The 14,451-nt window shown below is 37.5% G+C and overlaps 1 protein-coding gene across 1 annotated transcript; it reads right to left on the bottom strand.

The window, feature by feature from the left end:
* Positions 1-446: 446 nt before the first annotated feature.
* LOC148215677 (vomeronasal type-2 receptor 26-like) lies at positions 447-13,171 on the bottom strand. The gene is made up of 5 exons (XM_088142369.1): positions 12,875-13,171; positions 4,319-5,173; positions 3,049-3,276; positions 1,781-1,907; positions 447-1,348 (listed from the first exon to the last, which is right to left on the bottom strand). The coding sequence occupies exons 1-5, from the start codon at positions 13,169-13,171 to the stop codon at positions 447-449; spliced, it is 2,409 nt and encodes an 802-aa protein (XP_087998495.1).
* Positions 13,172-14,451: the final 1,280 nt, after the last annotated feature.

Below are 14,451 nucleotides of genomic sequence, written 5' to 3'. Positions count from 1 at the left end.
GTGACCCAAGTATCTGAACTTCAGCTTCATTATCAAGAAACAGTTTAGCTACTACAAAATAAATCATCAGTGGGATCCTTTCCTAATAACTATAAAGTATTATCACCTAGAGTTAAATATCAATAAAATCATAGTGACAGAAATGTAATAGTATATTTATTTCAACATTAGTAAGGGAAGAATGGAGTGCTTTCTGTGACATTTACTCAGCAACAGTGGCATGGTCTCTGTGTGTGTGTGCTTTCAGAAAATGTCAAGCAAACAATTGCTACTGAGCTATCAAAGCCCTGCTTCATTAATCCATGGATAATCCATGGACAGCATGAAAAAAGAGGAAGGATTTCAGTTGCCTGGTTGTGGCTGCCATCTAGAATTTTTGGACTGTCCCCTAAGGATCTTTTGGTCATCAGGTGAAAGGCTAAATAATAGAATGATGGGTTTAACCATTAAGCTATCCTCCTGGTCAAATGTTCTTTTGTGTTTAGATGTGGGATCAACAGCATAATGTAGCACTTGGGGAAAAAGATGCAGCCCAGTAAACCTGCAGTAGAAGCCAAAACAGAGAAGATCTCCACAGCCACCATGTATTTTCCCTTGGTGCATAGGTAGGCTGGGATGAAGGACACCCAAATGCTGCAAAACACAAGCATGCTGAAGGTGATCAGCTTAGCTTCATTAAAAGTATCAGGCAATTTTCGAGCAAAGAAAGCCACAGTGAAACTGATGGTGGCCAGCAGCCCCAAGTAGCCCAGCACAATATAGAACATGTGATCTGAGCCTTCGTTACATTGCACGACAATCTTATCAGTCAGGGAGTGCATGTCCAACTCTGGGAAAGGAGGAGAGGTGATCAACCATACTACACAGATAAGAGCTTGAATGAAGGAGCAAAGGACAATGACGGATCCTGCCAGTCTTTTCCCTAGCCACTTCCTCATCCGGTTTCCTGGCTTGGTAGCTAGGAAAGCCAGAACTACGGTGATGGTTTTGGCCAAGACACAGGAAACTGAGATGGAGAAAATGGTGCCAAACAGAGTTTGCCTGAGGAAACAAGTCACTTCCCCAGGCCAACCAATAAACAGGAGGGAGCAGAGAAAACAAAGGAGGAGAGAAGAAAGAAGGATCCATGTGAGGTTCCTGTTGTTGGCTTTGACAATGGGGGTGTCCCAGTGCAGAATGAAGGTCACTGCCACTAAAAGGAGGGTTGCAGAAAAGAAAAGAACCAAGGAAGTCAGAACGACTCCCAAGGGTTCGCTGAAGGATAAATAGCTGAAACTTTTGGGAAGACACTGGTCTTTTTCCTTATTTGAATAGTGATCTTCTGGGCATCTCTCACACTGGTCTGCATCTGAAATAAAGGAACACCTTGTTATTGCAAGAGCTAATTTAGAGATGTGATTCCTAGTGACTCCGTTCACATATCCCATTACATGTCCACAATAAACCTTTCTTAATCTTTAGCAAAATTTTTACATTATGCAAAAGTCTTCAGTCGAATTTCCATAATATTAGCAGACCGTTTCCCACTTTATTTTTCCTGAAAGGAACGACACAGTAAAGAAGATCTTTATATTCAGAATGCATTTGTTTAGACTTTTTTTGTTCATTTTGTTTTGTTTTCTTTTTTTTAAAAGCTACTGTAGCTTAATCCCATTCTGATTCTTGAATGGATTTGAATGACACTATTCTGTTATGGACTACACCAAACTAGAAAAGGATGAAGAAAGATAAGATTTAAGAGCCTGGAAGTTCCTACTGTAGAATTTAATTTTTCACTTGCCAATTTGGACTGAAATGCTTCCTTTAGGGCATTTGCTGCATTTGTAGCAACAAGGTGGTCTCCCCTCCTGAACCACTTTGCTGTACCCTTGGTGGCAACTCTCAACACATCTGGCACGGGGAGGTGCCTAGAAATAAGAATCAGAAAGGTTGGCAAATCTCATGAAATGCTCCACTTTATTTGCATACAGGCATATTAAAAGGGGAGTGGTTATACTAAAGTCAAGATATGTGCAAAATGTTTGGAGATCAAGTGTCCCAAGAACATAATTGTTTGAGAGTGTTCCAACTTTGCAGCAACCATCCTGTATTTTGAGATGTGTGCTGAGTTTTCCTCAAAGTATGTTCATTGTAATTTGTTGTCTTGTAGTCATAAGAGTACAGAGTAAATGATGTCGTAGGCTCTGGTGAGTGGTCTCTGTCAGGCAGAGTGATAATCACAAACACTCCTGTTTGTGCAGAGCGCAGCAAAAACTCCAGGAAAATATTAGCCATGTCAGCAAACACAATGCAATGTCCATTTCTTGTTTCCCAAAGAAATCCAGTCAGAACATATATACTAACTGGTGTTTATTGATAAAAATGCAAAATTCCATAAAATGCAAATATCATACAAAATATAAAGAAAAACACATCTTCTCATTTAATGTAGCATCCAAGACTTATTAGCAACACAAGCTTAACAAAATCACTAGCTACAAACTCTTAGAGAAGAGGTACGCTACTTGGTACGTTGTTACAACTACGTAGCCCATAAAACCTACATAGTGGCTAACACTAAAACAACTAACAACTACTCAGAGAGGCTGAACATTTTCCTCCCCTTGTATTATAGCTCTATGCCACCCCCACTGGGTAACTAGCATACACACGCCAATAGGTGGCAGTAAATAGCACAATACACAACACACAATAACAGGTGTTTTTCACATGATCTCTGTAGTCAAAATATTATTTGTTATTGTTGTAGAGATAACGGGATGAATCCTTTCCCATGAGAAAGAAAATCCTGACAGTCTCTTCTACCCAATCTATAGAAAAATGTAAACAATATAAAGTTTCAAACCTACAAGAAAACAGTAGATCCTACATTCCCTTTTAACCTGCTCTTTAGGGCAGGAATGGAGGAAGATATTCTTTCATTTACTTTCATAAAGACAAATCCAAATATTCAAATATCCAACATCATCTTGTGAATTTTCAGGTCATCAAAGATGAATATCTTTTCCCCAGAAAATTATAGCCTACTTAATTAAGTAAATGTCCTACCTGCTGAAATTTGTGATTCCATACAATGGCACTTTCACTGATGGTGAACTTTTTCTCATTGGCAGCTTTGGAGTCCATTCTTCCAATCTGGACTCTCTGGAAGGACTGATTGGGGAACGTGACCAAGTTGAAGATGTCGTATCCAAGGTCAAAATCCCTCTTCTCATTAAAAAAGATTTCATCTCCAGCACTGTTATTAAAAGAGGTGTTTCTCAGAAAGTAATGAAGCTGGATTCAGGAGAAGGGAAAAGTAAAGTTTTGTAAAAGTTAAATTAGATTAGCAGGTGATGGGAAAATATTCCTGTTCCTGGAGAAAAAGTAGCAACGAATGCTATGTTCGAAAAATACCCTGTGATAATATCATTTCATCTTCCTTCCCTCAACTCCTTAGCTGTTCCATCATTGCCTGACAGATGGGGTTTCTGTGATCTCATCATCCCTTCAACATCCTACAAGGTGAGCAATCAATTGTGGTCTCATTGCACATGTTATCCACCATTAAAGACAGAGTTCCTCATCTCTCTTCTCCTAAATATTACTTACAGATATCACATCAATGTTTCAAGGAAAATAGAGAAGCCAAAGGCCACTCACTCCAAGTAAATGAAACAACTTGTTTTTGTATTGATAACAGAAGTCCATTCTGCTTTGATTCAGACATCTCATGAGCCCACATAGCACAGAGCAATTCCAATTTCAATAAAATCAAAGCCAATATTTTCTTACCCTTCCCTGGAATTTTTTAAAAGAGACGTTAACATTCTCACTATGAGATACAGTTCTGATATAATCAGTATAAAACTAAGTAAGTAAGTAAAACTAAGAGATACTCCAACTGTTGCAAAAAACAAAACAAAACCAAGAATTATTACAGAAAAGGTGGAAGGGGGCAATCACTCCATTACACACAAGGGGGAAAGCAAAAAGAATAACAGGGGGCTTTGAGAATTGCTCTTTATATATCTCTCACTTCTGAATTACGAAATTGCAGAACTTCATTTGAATCTAGATTCCTAATTTCCTATGTAGTAATTTTCTGTTGACTGTACTATAATGAAGACATTTTGAATTTGATTGTACAGAAAGATTGTCTGATAACCTTATCTGAAGCTGTTTTTCAAATTCTTCATATAATCAAACACTGGTGGCATTTCTTGATGGTCTCTCATCTACATTTCTGTATTAATGCATAAGAATTGGGATTATTCTTATCCCCACCTCATCTCTTTCAGGCCTTACACAGATGTATATCAGAGGAGCGATGACATACCTGCCATGGCTGAACTTCCCCAAGATTTGCTCCATGCCAATTCCTCCGAGAAGCTGGATTTGCTCTGGTTGATTGCATTGTGTGCAAAGCATGTGCCACAGAATAAACCCCATTGTAGATGTTGTAGCTCTCTCCAGACATGGCCATTTCAAACACAGAACCAGGGAGACTCCCCAGTTCTTCCTTTCCTGTGCAGCGTTTTGCTCCTTTGTGATATGGGGGGATTGAACAGCGAAATATAAATTGCCAGAATGGATTGATGAATGGAATGGGATTTAAAAGATGGGTCATGCTGTTAAGAAACTCCTGAAATCTTGGCACCGTGTTTGCATGGAGTGAGAAGAATAAGGAACCATTGAAGGTTTGTGCTGGGAATCGATTCCGTCGTAATAAAATAACAGTGAAATCCCACTGAGATGTTATGATCCACACCCTGTGATCAGCTGGAAGCATTGAAGTAAATTCAAAGGAATCAAGGGTCCACTGTAAACCCTCCATAGATTGGACATCCCCAGAAGCAATGAAGACATTGGTTTTCTTCAGGGAGATCACATTTATTATCTTCATTAACTTTTCAACAAAGGAGCCTGTATATAATGTCAAATTACTCATTTCTGGGATCAATTGCAGAAAAGAAATGCAAATATCATTCTGGGAGAGCTTTGGTTGGAGATTTCGAAGAAAGTTTTCCCCACTCTCATCTTCTGATACTAAAAAGCCAACCCAGTCCCATCCAAAATGCTTCAGTAAATGGACAATCCCCTCATATTGTAAATTCTCATTGGGAACCATGCTGGAGAAGGAAGGGAACTTCCTTTTATCACTCAGGACTGGGTCAAAGGAGCCATAACCAATCTATTTGGAAGAAAGAAGGATTGAAAATTCAGCTGAGAAGTGCATCATTTTATCCAGAAGAACATAAAGATTTTCCATTCTCTCTTTGGTATTGGATGCTACTTTGAGATTATGTTTTTTTGACATTTAAACATTTTATTAGTAAAGTATAACTAGAAGGTATGATAAAATACATCCAGAAATATAACATTGCTAATATAATAAAAAAGAATATACAAAATAGTAATGACATGAGTGGCATTTGAATAAAGATGTATCCATAAAGTATTAATAGAGAACTAGCCCAATCCTTTAACATATTGTTAATGAAACCACATAAGTAGACCATTTGTTGCTCCATCTTTTCAGTTTTACTGTAGTATATAAATTTTCAGTACATTGATATTTGTACAATAGATCCTTAATATCCTGTTCTTTACATGCCTTAGAATATTGAATATAGAGAAGTGGATATTTTATCAATAGTAGTTATAGTTTGAGAGATTAATGTTACAAGTATGATGATTATTTGTGTTTTTCTTCAAAAGTAAACACTGGAAATGAGTGATGAAATAGAGGAAGAGAATACATAAAGGTATTTGTCTTATAAGAAAGGGTTCTGTCTTAAACTAAATTACTTGATATTAAAGCCTCCGTCATGTTATTACTTGGTGTATACATACTTATACATATATGTATGTATGTATGTATGTATGTACATACTGTATCTATGTTTCCATGTTTCTATATATCTATATAAGCATGAGTGTGGATATATGTGCTTTTCTACAGGTTGATAAAGGAAAACAAGTGATTAAAAGAAAAAAAAGTTTAGCGAATTTGAAATAGTAAAAAAGAAAAAAAAACCCAAAAAAGGGAATAAAAAATCAAGAGGAGAAAAAGAAAAAAGAAGAAGCTTTTCAGTTTCTGACATTCCTTCTTCTTTGCATCTGCTAGTTTGAAATATTTACAGGGATTTTGACCTCCTTAAAAACCAATCTGTATGTATGGGAAACTTTCTTGCTTAAATTTACGTTAACTTCTATTGTGTAGTTTACTTTTAGTTTTGCCTTTGCTGTATATTCTCCAAGTCTGAGTTTCCACTCAGATATTGTCAGAATTGTCTTTCCTCGGGGGAGGGCGGAGCTGGCGTCGCGGCGATACGGCGGGGGATCCTGGGCTCCCAGGATCGCAGCCGATATCTCCCCCCCGGATGGTCCCGATGGACCTAAGCCGTCCCGTAGAGATGGCGATCGCAAAGGGCGCGTCCTGTGGATCTCAGGGACACCTCAAGTCCCAGATTGATCCCAGGAGAAGCTCCTGAAGCCGGCGGAGGAGAGGCAGCCATTTAATGACTGCGAAAGCCGGGACAGCTCCAAAGGAAGAAGAAAGAGAGGGGTGTCAACCGGGTGAGATGGACCTTTACTATTCAACTATTCTTAGAGAACACCTTAAGTAACTTAAAGAGATTTTTAAAAGTGAAGAAAAGTGGATTAAGCGGCGAGATTGAGCCTTTAAAAAAAAAGGGGAAAAAAAATCTTTTCTTTTTAACTTTCCCTTTTTAGTGGAATTGGCAAGATGTTTTTCTTTTAAAAAAATATATTTTTAACTGGACTGGCTTTTTCTTTTCAATACTCAATAATCTTTTATCTCAAGCTTCTTTTTTGATTAAGATTTTTCTATTGTTAAAAGAAACTTATATTTTTTGATTTGGAAATGGGGAAAGTGGAGTTAAGAGAAAGTAAATGAAAGAAAGTTGCACTGCCATCTAGAGGCTCGATATAGTGTCTTTTTTTTCATTGTGACGTATGCTCAAGGACCCTGGGCTTTCTAAAGAGATAGTGGGATGTGCATGTTTATACAGGTGCCATCCGAATAACTATAAACAAGAAAGCGGAGTTGAAAGCGACTTTGAAAATATTCAAGATGGAAAGTTTGAGTTAGTCACAAGAGCCTTGATTAGTGGCAGTAGCTCTTCTTTCTGCTAGAAGCTCTGCTTTGCTCTCTATTCCCCCCCCCCAGTTGGATTTTTAAAGAGACCTAGCCTTTCCCCTCCTCTTCTTCTTTTTTCTTTTTCTTTTTCTTTTTTTTCTTTCTCTTGGCAAGAACAAAGATAAAGAATCCTTTGACTTAATGAAGGTTTATACAAGATAATAGACTATACGAGAAACACAATGCAGAAAAAGATCTTAAAACTATTGAGGATGACTATAAAAAACTGGAAGAAGAGCTGCAGAAATTCCCGCAAAAAAAAAAAAAAGATATTAAAGCTAAAATGGACTTAATTAAACATAAAACGGGATCAATGGAAAAGGAAGAAATAGCACAAGAAATCAGAAACACTAAACAGAATTATTTTGAGGCTTATAAACTGAGAATCAAAAGGGTTAATCAACTGATAAATGAAGAGGGACAGACTTGTTCTTGGTACTGAGGGTGAGAAAAAGATTATACAAGATTATAATGGAAAATCGTACTAAGAGAATGCATAAAAAGAAGAAGTAAAACAATATTGAAAGAAACTACTCCAGATGCCTAAAGAAAAAACGAGGGGAATACAACAATGATGGAATTGACAGAAGCTTCAAAAAGCAGAATGCTTGAAAGGACATTTATTATTGCTTTCTCTTATCCAATAATATAGAAAAAGGAATAAACAGCCAGATATATTGGGATATTGAATGAAAAGGGTGAACTTAAAACTATGCAAGCGTTTGAATAAGGTGTAAAACTGAGATATATAGTAAAGAATTGTATTTGATTGTAAATGTTTTAAAAGATTAGACTAAAATTCATACATGGTTGGATATAGTAACATATAGATTTTAAACTAGAGATATTTTTGTTGAAACATGTAGTGAAGAATTAAGTATGTTTTGATAGTGGTTAGAACTGTAACTTTTAAGAATTGGAAGAATGAAAAAGTACCTATGCAGGAGGAAGTTATTGAAAATTATGGAATGTGCAGAGATGAGTTAAACTGATATTTGAAATTAGAGTAAGAAGATAAGCAATTTTATATGACACGGGTTTTGTTTTATTAATGATTGGATGAGAAAATATAGTAATGTAATGGATTAGGAAATTTTATAATAGAAATTTGATATTAATTATTATATATATACACATATAATCGATGGATAAAACTGTATTACTAATCCTATTGAAAGCTAAAATTTCTTGTAATAAATGATTCTATAGACTAGCTATGAATGATTAATAATTGATAATTGATAAGTATACAAGTATATTTTGAATAGATGATATGAGAATTTAAGACTATGAAAGGGGCACCAACGAGTTGGTAACTGGTTGACACACGGTATAAAATGGAAGATTTTTTTTTTTATGTCTTTGTATGTTTTTGTTTGTTTGTATGTTTTGTGTTTGTTGTAAAGAATAAAAAATTTTATTAAAAAAAAAAAAGAATTGTCTTTCCTCCAATGTGGAGCATAATTTAATTTTGCTGCTATAAGCATATATCTCATTAAATTATATCTCTTGATTTTTTTGAGGTTATTCCTAATAAAAAAATTGTAGTTTCATTTTGAATTTAAATTCCACAATTATCTGCATTGTACTATGTATTTCTTTTCTGTATGTTTGCATTTTTTTAAAAGGCCAACAGAGATGAAATTAATGTTCCTCTAACATTTCTAACATTTATTGCTATATGATTTATCAATCTTAGATATTGCAGATGAATTAGTATACAACCTATAAAACATATTATAATAATTTTCCTTTAGATTGTAACTTGGTGTGAATCTTATAGATTTAGTCTGTAATTCTTCCCGTTGTTATGTTGTAACTATTTCTTTGAAATTTTGCATCCATGTTATGATATTTCTTGTTTGTTCTGTCTCTGTGTCACGTCTAAGTAATGTTTAAGTATAGGGCCTAGTAGGTGATGTTGATTTTGCATTCATGTTCCAATTTTTTTTGTTTTTTTTTTAATGTCCCTCCTTCCTTCTTAAGATCTGATCTTATCCTTCTGGCTATTTGTAAATCGGTGTCAGCCTTACCAGGTAGGCCAGATAGGAGACATGACCAGATAAGCCAATTCTACTTTATTGTAAAGATACATTACCAGAATCTCACAAGTCCGAAAGTTCAATTCCCCCATCATCTCTTTTATAGCCTGAGAAACTAGGGATGGTCCCTTCTGAGCCTGTTGCCCCACCCAATATGAAGCTGCGGGCTGTGCTATATCTTATCTAATGTTTTCCAAGGCAGTATTTCTTTGCCCCTTCTCCCAAGGTCTTTCCCATATACCATTACAATACATCAACCATGGTTTATTCCAGCCTTCACTAAATATTTCTTGCTGTGTTATTAAGTTTGTAGAATCTTAGTGGACCATACCTGCATATATAGTTAACTTCCTTTTAGTGTACTTACCTCCAACATGAAAAGCGTTGGAAGGAGAAGCTAAGGGTGAAATCGTTTGGCTAATTGTTACCTTTGTACAAGTCCATACATTTATCAAACTTTATGAACGTCTGAGAATTAGTGCTCCCAGTCAGAACTTGGGAATGAGGACTTCAGTTTCCATCATTCCTGATCCCTGGATGTACTGGCTAAAACTGGTGGGAACTCAGCTTCAGCAACAAGAGGAGGTCTTCTTTGACCACTGCTGCTAATGAACCTTTGGCTCTGAAATAAATGAGTTCTGAGCAGTTTTCACCCCACCCTTGTTAATACTATTAAGGCATACATCTATGAACTGGAAATATAAAATCTTTCTCAATGGTGACTATGTATCTCTTGTAAGAAAAGTCTCCACAGATTTTGTCATACGAAACAACACATCTAACTATCTCAGAATGAAACATTATTTATGCTTCTTTAGGAGTGCATCTAGAAGTGGGCAGTTTTAGGATTATATCTAATAAGGCCCATTTCAGTTTAGGTGGAGATCAAGTGAAAAATTGGAGTACAAAATGAAGCAGGGCAAAGGCTAATAGAGTTCTGTCAAGAGAACAAGCTAGTCATAGCAAACACTCTTTTCCAACAACACAAGAGACGACTCTACACATGGACATCACCAGATGGTCAATACCGAAACCAGATTGATTACATACTTTGCAGCCAAAGATGGAGAAGCTCTATACAGACAGCAAAAACAAGACCAGGAGCTGACTGTGGCTCAGATCATGAGCTTCTTACTGCAAAATTTAGGCTTAAATTGAAGAATGTAGGGAAAACCACTAGACCACTCAGGTATGACTTAGATCATATTCCTTGTGAGTACACAGTGAAGGTGATGAATAGATTTAGAGGATTAGATTTGGTAGACAGAGTGCCTGAAGAACTATGGACGGAGGTCCGTAACATTGTACAGGAGGCAGCAACTAAAACCATCCCAAAGAAAAAGAAATGCAAGAAAGCAAAATGGCTGTCTGATGAGGCTTTACAAATAGCTGTGGAAAGAAGGAATGCGAAAAGCAAGGGTGAAAGGGAAAGATATAAGCAACTGAATGCAGATTTCCAGAGAATAGCAAGGAGAGATAAGAAAGCCTTCTTAAATGAACAATGCAAAGAAATTGAGGAAAACAATAGAATGGGGAAGACTAGAGATCTCTTCAAGAAAATTGGAGATATGAAAGGAACGTTTAGTGCAAAGATGGGCATGATAAAGGACAAAAAGGCAGGGACCTAACAGAAGCAGAAGAGATTAAGAAGAGGTGGCAAGAATACACAGAAGAACTATACAAGAAAGATCTTAATGTCCCTGATGTCCACGCTGGTGTGATCGCTGACCTTGAGCCAGACATCCTAGAGAGTGAAGTCAAGTGGGCCTTAGGAAGCATTGCTAACAACAAAGCTAGTGGAGATGACAGTATTCCAGCTGAGTTATTTAAAATACTAAAAGACGATGGTGTTAAAGTGCTGCACTCAATATGCCAGCAAGTTTGGAAAACGCAACAGTGGCCACGGGATTGGAAAAGGTCAGTTTACGTTCCAATTCCAAAGAAGGGCAATGCCAAAGAATGCTCAAACTATCGCACAATTGCACTCATTTCACATGCTAGCAAGGTTATGCTCAAAATCCTACAAGCTAGGCTTCAGCAATACATGAACCGAGAACTACCGGATGTACAAGCTGGGTTTCGAAGAGGCAGAGGAACTAGAGATCAAATCGCCAACATTCGCTGGATCATGGAGAAAGCACGAGAGTTCCAGAAAAATATCTACTTCTGCTTCATTGACTATGCAAAAGCCTTTGATTGTGTGGATCACAACAAACTGTGGCAAATTCTTAAAGAGATGGGAGTACCAGACCACCTTACCTGTCTCCTGAGAAATCTGTATGCAGGCCAAGAAGCAACAGTTAGAACCAGTCACGGAACAACCGATTGGTTCAAAATAGGGAAAGGTGTACGACAAGGCTGTATACTGTCACCCTGCTTATTTAACCTATATGCAGAGTACATCATGAGAAATGCCAGGCTGGAAGAATCACAAGCCGGAATTAAGATTGCAGGGAGAATCATCAACAACCTCAGATATGCAGACGATACCACCCTAATGGCAGAAAGTGAAGAAGAACTAAAGAGCCTCTTGATGAGGGTGAAAGAGGAGAGTGCGAAAGCTGGTTTGAAACTCAACATTAAAAAAACTAAGATCATGGCATCTGGACCCATCAATTCCTGGCAAATAGAAGGGGTAGAAATGGAAGCAGTAAGAGACTTCATTTATTTGGGCTCCAAGATCACCGCAGATGGAGACTGCAGCCATGAAATTAAAAGACGCTTGCTCCTTGGGAGGAAAGCTATGGCAAGCCTAGATAGCATATTAAAAAGCAGAGACGTCACCTTGCCGACAAAGATCCGCATAGTCAAAGCTATGGTTTTTCCAGTAGTAATGTATGGCTGTGAGAGCTGGACCATAAAGAAGGCGGAACGCCGAAGAATTGATGCCTTTGAACTGTGGTGCTGGAGAAGACTCTTGAGAGTCCCCTGGACTGCTAGGAGGTCAAACCAGTCAATCTTAAAGGAAATCAACCCTGATTGCTCATTGGAAGGATCGATAATGAAGCTCAAGCTCAGATACTTTGGTCACCTAATGCGAAGAGAGGACTCTTTGGAAAAGACCCTGATGCTGGGAAAGATTGAAGGCAAAAGGAGAAGAGGACGGCAGAGGATGAGATGGTTAGATAGCATCACTGAAGCAATGAGCATGAAACTGAGCAAACTCAGGGAGGCAGTGAAGGACCGGAAGGCCTGGCGCAGTATGGTTCATGGGGTCACGGAGAGTCGGACACGACTTAACGACTAAACAACAACAACAACAAGTGAAAAATGTTCCTTGGGGGGCAAAATAATAAAGTCAGAGATATGGTCATGTAACTCCACATACAGTATGTCACCTTGTATAACGAATGCCCACTCCAAAGAACCAGGATGCAAAATGTAGTATTTATTGTTTCTGTGCCAAATAAAATACTCTTAACTTGCCCATAACATCCATCTTGATCCAATATGTTTTTCCTGTTTATTTTTCAAAGGCCTTGTCCCCATTATTTCTGATCACAATTAATTTACCATTTCTTCAATATTTGATATTCTCCTACTGTGTTCTTCATAATTCCTTCCATACAATGGGGTAGGCTTGAGATATTTTGACCTGGCACAGAATTTCTTGCCTTTGGCTATCCTACTAAGGATTATGGGGCTGGAAATCCAAAATATGTGCAAGTCATCTGAAAAATCCTCCTACCTGTGGAATCTTATAGGCATTCAAAACATGGGCCATTTGGATGGCGTTTGGAGAGGTGAGGCCACCAATAATAGCCAAGAGCTTCCTCTTGGTCCTTCTGACACAGTTATAGTTGAGGGGATTCCCCTCTTTCAGAAAGAGGTGATCAAGAAGGTTCTTACTGGCAAACCTTACACTGAAATTGTTTTCATAAACCTCCATTCCTAGTGTGATGTTGGATAAGAGCTTCGTATCCTTGTTGATCTCATGAACAGCAAATACCATGGAAACAATGTGCTGGTAGTTTTTTGGCATCATGCTGCAATAAGAGCGTATAACCATAAAAATGAGCAGACAAACTGTAAACAATGTAGAGAATTTCAGTAAATTGTGCAGAAAAGGTTCTTTTTTTAATTTTATTTTACTCAAAGTGATTTTCAGCTTAGCATATTATGTTGATTAACTCAAAAGCTGCTGATATTTTAACAACAGGATAGGAACCGATCATTTCCATCCTTTGTAAGCCAGCAAGGGTTCTTTCTGCCCAAATAGGAAGTCATTTCATCATGTCCCTTTCCCTTCACCAGAGTGTAGTTGAACCCTACTAGTTGCAAATCACATCCCACTGGACTCTTGACATGTGTGAAAACCTGTGACTTTGTCTCCTTGGAACCCCAAGTTGGATCACATTTAGTTTTTGTTTCAACAGATGCAGTGAAATGATTGCAATTTTCTCTTAATTATTTAATTAGTATAAGTTCTGCTAATGATGTAGGAACTATTCAAACCATTTAGGAAGGGACTTTTGGCAAACTTAGATACCCAGGAAAAAACTTTGCAGGGGTTTTGGAAGATATTATGATGGTCCACCTTCTTCTTAAACTCTTCTGCTGACAGATGCTATGAAATCACTCATCTTCAATTCCTGCTTTAAAAGGTCATGTGCAACTACAGACCTAAATCAATGTATGTTAACACTGAAAATGAAGATAAATTTCCATAGTGTACTTTGAAGTTCTTTCCCCTTTACCAATAATTCCTTCATCTAAAGGCACCAGCTAACAAAAATGTGGTGATAGAGATCTTGACCAAAATGTCTCAGAAGAGAATTTCTTGGGATTTTCTTTCCTTTCGAAGTCTGCTTCGAATGGAAAGAATTATATTTGCCTGGGTTTAAATTTTAGAACCTGCTTCCCACTCAGATGAATGCTATGAAAGCCCTCAGGATTTCTTCTACAGAAAAAAGATGGCGAGTTCAATGGCCATGTTTTAATTGAGCTTTGTAATACTTTCATTCATGGGATGGGTGGAAGTGAAGCTTCTGAGTGAAGTTTGGAAATTCATTTTCTGAGCATTTCTGTGAAACTTGCACTTTCAGAATGGTAGACCTCAGAGAAGATCCATTACATTATGAACATTTCCTACCTTTATGTTGTATGGATGATTCCCTAGGTGCCACCTTTCTGGAAGACATGTTCAAAATGCATCATGTCACTAAATGCAACAGCCCAGGGGTAAGTGCAACTTCTGAACAAGCATTATTTACCTCTTGCCTAGATTCTCTCAGCTTTCTCAAAGCTCTAATGCACTTCATTCAA

This window comes from Python bivittatus, unplaced genomic scaffold (assembly GCF_059951505.1).
Source record: "Python bivittatus isolate LINGU-HERP-01145 unplaced genomic scaffold, Pbiv_v1 ctg000440_np1212, whole genome shotgun sequence".
In the NCBI taxonomy this organism is placed as follows: Eukaryota; Metazoa; Chordata; class Lepidosauria; order Squamata; family Pythonidae; genus Python; species Python bivittatus.
This window is presented reverse-complemented; position numbering and strand designations above follow the sequence as displayed.

Excerpts from the sequence above, each read along its gene's own strand:
- LOC148215677 (XM_088142369.1), bottom strand. The coding sequence starts at position 13,171 with ATGATGCCAAAAAACTACCAGCACATTGTTTCCATGGTATTTGCTGTT. Across the intron at positions 5,174-12,874 it reads ATGCCTATAAGATTCCACAG|ATTGGTTATGGCTCCTTTGA; the intron begins GTAGGAGGATTT and ends TCTTCCAAATAG. Across the intron at positions 1,908-3,048 it reads GGAATCACAAATTTCAGCAG|GCACCTCCCCGTGCCAGATG; the intron begins GTAGGACATTTA and ends TCTTATTTCTAG.